Source organism: Paramormyrops kingsleyae, chromosome 5 (assembly GCF_048594095.1).
Source record: "Paramormyrops kingsleyae isolate MSU_618 chromosome 5, PKINGS_0.4, whole genome shotgun sequence".
Classification (NCBI taxonomy): domain Eukaryota; kingdom Metazoa; phylum Chordata; class Actinopteri; order Osteoglossiformes; family Mormyridae; genus Paramormyrops; species Paramormyrops kingsleyae.
In genome coordinates this window covers 16932611-16939036 of record NC_132801.1, presented here as the reverse complement: position 1 = coordinate 16939036, position 6426 = coordinate 16932611, and the positions used below count along the sequence as shown (strand labels likewise).

At 37.4% G+C, this 6426-nt stretch overlaps 1 protein-coding gene across 1 annotated transcript; it reads left to right on the top strand.

Annotated features, from left to right (window-relative positions):
- The first annotated feature begins 2131 nt into the window (after window positions 1–2131).
- On the top strand, window positions 2132–3638 carry nog3 (noggin 3). The gene has a single exon (XM_023822696.2). The coding sequence runs from the start codon at window positions 2715–2717 to the stop codon at window positions 3384–3386; it is 672 nt and encodes a 223-aa protein (XP_023678464.1). The 5' UTR covers window positions 2132–2714; the 3' UTR covers window positions 3387–3638.
- The last annotated feature ends 2788 nt before the right edge of the window (window positions 3639–6426 follow it).

Sequence of the window (6426 nt, the reverse complement as noted above, 5' to 3'; positions counted from 1 at the left end):
TTGGTTTAAGTCTGGATAAGGCAAGGGTGCTTTTATTCATTAGGGAGTTATTTTGCTTAGGTTTTATTGAGAGGTTCCCTGTGGCTTGGCTCCACACTGAAATATTGTCCTTAGTCTTTTTTGACACAAACACAGGCCAGTACTGAGACCCTGGCGCCAGTTGAAACTAGGGAATGTGTGTGTACGTGTGGGTGTATGTGAGGGAGAGGGCAAGGGAGACCGAGCGAAAGAAACGGAGAGACAATCCGAAATGTTTAACTAAACTGGAGCATAATTTCAATGGATTACTACTCTGAACCATCGAGTGTGAAGATGTCAGGACAATATATAACGTAACATTAATTTGAAGGGAATCCACTATAAAATATTATACGTTTTACGCCATGACCATTGACGTTATTTTGTTTAATGCAAAAGGTTTCTTAACACCGCACTGTGTTTACAATGCTGCAGAGACACATTAACTATTTCATGACGCCTTTTTATTGGTTGGCGTGAAATCTGATATCCCAAAATAACATATCTCGCGTATCGTTAATATAGCTTGGCAGTTTTTAAATGCGTAGCAGCCAGTTACCAAACTTCATAACTAACATACCATTGATTGATTAGTCACTTTCAAATCAATGGTATCTTTTTAAGAAATTATTGTATACGTCAGATGGGTAACAATAATTTAACGCATTTTTTCTTAGCATGATAGGATGTCGACCAATCTTTTACAGAACTGCCCTGTTTCGCTTTACGAATGCCAAATAATCTTTTTGCATATGTAGACTATTAGTTCTTGACATTTTTTTCAATACTATAAAATTACGTAAGATTCATATCTTGTTGGCACGAGAAAGCATTAAAAAATAAAACAGACTTTTGGGTAATAGCAAAGTTTATCGAGTCATCGGTGCACTGCACTAATGGATTTATCTTGGTGTTTGCTGAAATCTGTTATAAAAGGGACAGTCGTTTGTATGGTGATATCCTGGGCTTGTAGGCTATGTCTTTCTCAGCAAGAATTACGATCAGTCGCCTAAGCGCTAATCCATTTTAACAGGGATGCTACTACGTTATTTTTTCTATTGTGCTGTTTAACAATCAGGCAAAAATCAGTCGCATTCTCCTGTTTTGCCGTCTGTCAGAAGTGTTTATGCACTATAGGGACCACCGTATCCTGTTACAAATTGAGTTGTGAACATTAAGCACTTTTTATTACTCATTGAGTTAGGGCATTGCTTCTTTTATTGCAACTCAATTCGCAGGTTTCGTGCGATATAACAGTTTACAACGCAGCCGGTTAATTTCATTCACATTTATTTGAGCTTTTTATTTAGGTTAAAAATAATGAAGAAAAATAACTGTAAGAGGCTTACTTTGCCTATTACGGTTCTGGGTAGGAGCGTACTCAAAGAACAGGAAAGTTGCCAAATCATACGTGAAAGAAAGTTTAGCACAAAATAGAGGCAGATTACCAAGAACCTGGCTCCAGTGAATTTCTGGACCGACGCCCTTATAAAATTTCGTCCCACAGATGAGCTGCTTCAGAAAGAATGCTGACGTATCTGATTTATGATTTATGTATTTTTTTGCACGAGTGTCATTGTTTTTTTTTGCGCGCGAGCGTGAGTGCGAAAAATCAGCTATAGTCTTCTGGATAGGTTATGATTGCTATCATTATTGTTATTGTTGTTGTTGTTATGGCAACTACTACTGCTGTTACTACACTGTTGTTACTTGCATTGTCAATTTTTTATTATTGCATCGGACAAGCCAGTATAGAAATTGGATGGATGGATGGATGGGTGGATGGATAATGCGTAGATGGGTTATTTTATTATTTTTATATATTTTTATTACCAGCAAATGTTTTAATATTGTAAGAATAATCATTTAAATACCATTTATATTTGGCATGTGTTCATAAATGAATTGTCTAAATGCCAAGTACAACAACTTATAGTTCACTTCTCATGGTATCTGTCATCACTATCAAAATTGGTTAATGACAAATTAAACAACTGTGGGGGAGAATCCACCAGTAGAGGGCGAACAAAATCTAGTTGATCGCAGCCGGCCATCCTTATCCCCACCCCCCATTTCGCCCCCGCCCCCAAAGAGAAGGAGGTGTCGGGGGTCTCTGGCAACAAACCTATATTCAAAATGAGTTTATGGATTACATCACAGCCCGTGTGGATAAATCAGACGAGCCAGGTGATTTTCAGATTGGCGTCCAGTAAAAGAAAAAGAGAAAACATGCTGATACGTAGAACTCAGTACTTAACACTGAGAGACGAAGACCTGAATCTGTTGACGCACGTGAAGGCGCACGAGAGAGTGACGGTCTGCGGCGGCTTTTGATGCTGATACGCCTTTCTTGCAGAAAAAAAGTTCTTCATTGCACTTTTTCTTTCATGAAAATAAGAAGAGGCTAATAAATTAATCTTGCCATGGACTCTGCTGTCACAAGACAAGTCGTTCTTGGACCTTTCCACTTGACTTTCTTCAGTTAGAGTCGCCGATTGTGATTTGCGCACCGACCTGAACTTCAAGAATTATAGATGAGTTCAACTGGAGATCATCAGCGAACCTAGTGTTTTATGTTTCAGAAAATAATAATCAGACAAAAACGGATTTCATCTTCTGACCCACGAGTAACTGGATGCTCTTCTCAGACTTGTAAGGATTATTTAATCTAAGTACGATTCTGTCGCTTAAGAGAGATGGATAATTCTCAATATTTCCTCGCTTTGTATGTGCTGGTTTTGTCCCTTGGTCTGAGGATAGAAGAAGGGATGTGCCAACATTACTTCCTCCTCCGCCCCATCCCAAGTGACAGTTTACCAATTGTGGAACTTAAAGAAGACCCGGACCCTATCTTTGACCCAAAAGAAAAGGATCTTAACGAAACAGAACTTAGAAGTATTCTCGGCAGCAACTTTGAATCACATTTTATGTCTGTAACGCTACCAGAGGACAAATACACGGTAAACGATGATCTGAGTTATCTGGAACTCAAGCTGAAGCCCATCGGGGCAATGCCCAAAGAAATAAAGTCGATGGAGTTTGATATCCAGGTTGGCAAGAAGCACAAACCGAGCAAAAAACTTAAACGAAGGCTGCAACTGTGGCTGTGGTCCTATGCGTTCTGCCCAGTCGTTTATACGTGGAACGATCTCGGGAACAGATTTTGGCCACGATATATAAAAGTGGGAAGCTGCTACAATAAACGGTCTTGTTCTATCCCAGAAGGGATGGTCTGCAAACCTGCCAAATCGACCCATTTCACGATCTTGAGATGGAGGTGTCTGCAGCGGAAAGGAGTTTTGAAATGCACTTGGATACCAGTTCAGTACCCGATTATATCAGAGTGCAAATGCTCCTGTCCGAACTGATTTTTATATATATATAAAAGTTTTATAAATATAAATCATAGCTACATTGTTATTTTTGATACGCACTGCCGAGTGTAGGAATGTATATTTTATGTATATGTGGTGCCATTAAAATATAAACTTGTAAAAAGGTCAGTATTACGTATAACCAGCGTCTACTGTATTTGTTGAACATATCTTGGTTGTAATGTATCTTTATATTTATATTGAAGAGAACTTCGCATTGCGAAGCATTAAAATATGTTTATCGAAGGACTTTAAAGCTGTTTTCCATTCTTCGGAAAATGTGGTTTTATGGACATCAGACGACTATATATATATATATATATATATATATATATATATATATATATATATATATATATATATATATGTGTGTGTGTGTGTGTGTGTGTGTGTGTGTGTGTGTGTATATATATATATATATTACAGTGAAATTCTGCAGCGCGAGAGCAGTGGATATAAAGTAAAATATTCATGTATAATAAGATTAACTACTATTTATTCTTTATACCCATGTAGTACAATGTCAGTAAAAAAAATAAAACCACTAAAACGAAACTGTCAAGACTTGGTGCTATTCTTCTATCGGCAATTAAGAGGGCGGGAGCTTAATTCACAAGCGCGTCTTGTAATTCGGAGTCAGGCGCCGGTCTCTCACACCTGCTGTTGCGGAAAGCCGCAGCTGAATCGCCCCAACCCGCGTCTCCGTGGAAGCGCCTCAGTGCAGAAGCGCCAGGCATATTTGCCGTTAAAATCATTGTCTTCATCCTTCTCGTACCCTAGGGCAGTGCCCGATAGAAATGTGCCGGATCTATCAGAATCATTATATATTATATATTTATAAATATTCGGCGTAGTGGAATGTTATACTCTATGCAAATGTTATATATAATATAAAGCATTTATATTAACATATTCCAAAAACTTCATTTGCGTTCCCGAAGTCCAGAAATGTTAAATCCGGTGACCAGAAACCTTTCAAAGATGTTTTCTTCTATGCATTGTTCACAGAAATATATCAAAATGTGTGAAGAGAGACAAAGTAGCGGTTTCTACAATATTGATATACTTTTACGTTACCTCTAATGCAGTTTCAAAATCCTGAGTGTTACATGTTACCTACTGTTTCCAGATACAGAGTCGTCTGTGTTGCTAAGGGAATTGATTTACTGAATACGTTACTTTCTGTGCTTCTAATAAGCTTGCGACATCCTAATTGCTGTAAACTAGTTCTAATTGCTATATTTCTTTATTTAAATCTCTTGGTTAGAAGCGTCCTGCAATTTCTAGTGTTAAGTCACACACAAAAAGTTGCCAACTCAACATGCGGATGTTCCTACAATAACTAAAGAACCAACGTTACTAACAGATTAAATGCACTTATAAGCAAAGGGAAAACCAACAATCACGCTTCCTCACTAATACACCTTCTATCCTTAGCTTGTTCTCATTAAATGTAATTATCCCGAAGACTGGGGCTTATAATGTGTTTTCTGCAATTTAGTGCATAAGGCTCACTATATCACTCACTGCAATAATCAAATGAGGAGGATTAAAATGCACCAGGAAATATATATTCACAGAAAAAAAATGTCGCTCGAAACAAGGTTTGTTTGCACTGAGGTTATGTGGCAATCCCTTATGTTCAGAAAAATGTCCAAATATGAATCTTTTAATATAATTTTAGTTTGCCAACACATTTTAATAATATAATTGAGATTACACTGGAAAATGGAGCAAAGGCATTATTTTCAGCAAGAAAAGCCTTCTACCCACTGACAGTCTGAAGGGTCTTTGTAAAAGGATTAAAAAGTTAAAGACCTCCATTTTAAGATTCTTTCATTTAATCAGTGTGGCGCCTGAAATTCATGCTGGATGGATTATCACATGTAAAAATATTCTCATGTCTGCTGTTTTCTGTCTGCAGACATAAAAAGTCTAGACTTTTAAAGGGGCATTAAGCTCTGTTTAGTTTTTGTTGTTTGTCAATTATTGAATTGCTTAGTACATTCCTTAATAACATACAGATTTTCTTTTGCCAGCACTGAGGGATTTCAAAAAGAAAGTAAATAGATTTGTACCTGCCTCTCCCTATCTTTTAAAATATATTAACTAATGCTGAAATTGTTCAGCACTTGCTTCACACTAGAACTCTCTATTGCATGTACAAGCTCATAACATGGAGAAACATGTCAGCTGTTGTCGCAGAAACACAGAATTGCCGTAGGGGTCCAGGCTTTTAAAACACCCGCATGCTTTATTCAGTACTAGGACAGAGTACTTACTACCCCTTGCGTTGACGTAACATTTGAGAGAATAACATGAATTTATTTATTGTAGCATTGGCTCTTGCTGATGGATGCCAGACAAGCCCCTTTCATCTGCCATTCCCATCTTTATTTGCACCCCCGACCACACCGGCACAGTCCCAAAGGAGGAACTGCTCAGTACAGCCAATGTCACACTTTTGCAACCCTGGATGTGCTGCTTCCAACATGAAGTGATTGAGGGTGCTTGGACCCTTCTGGCATGTGGCTGTATATTAAGATCTCAGGCTTTGTACTCCTTTTAAAAGTCCTCCTTGGCCAATTGAAAAGGAGTCTCTCTGTCTTTTTTTTTTTTTAAAATGTGAGTTATTCCTTATAATTTTTCTATGCAGTACTAACCATAGCAAAGTCAATATAAGCTCTTCTGGAACTGCCAGAGAGTGACAGCATCTACAGTCTTCTTCATCACTCAGAATACTATGTACCATCATGATTTACAGAACTGGTGCAGTTAAAGCCATTTTGTAGTTTTTTGCTATAAATAGCTAATATTTTAAAATATATATATCTTTACATATTTTTCTAAATTACTTTTATTTGAAATAGGTTAAAGGGCCCTCTGAGTTGCAGTGTCCCTTCAATGTCCTTCAGTGAAACAATTGAGATTTTAGTTTTTGAGATTTATATTTTAGGAGAATTTACAGGAATGATGCAATTGCATCTTGATATTAATACTGCCAATAGTAACTAAAACAAACTAGAAAGAATAG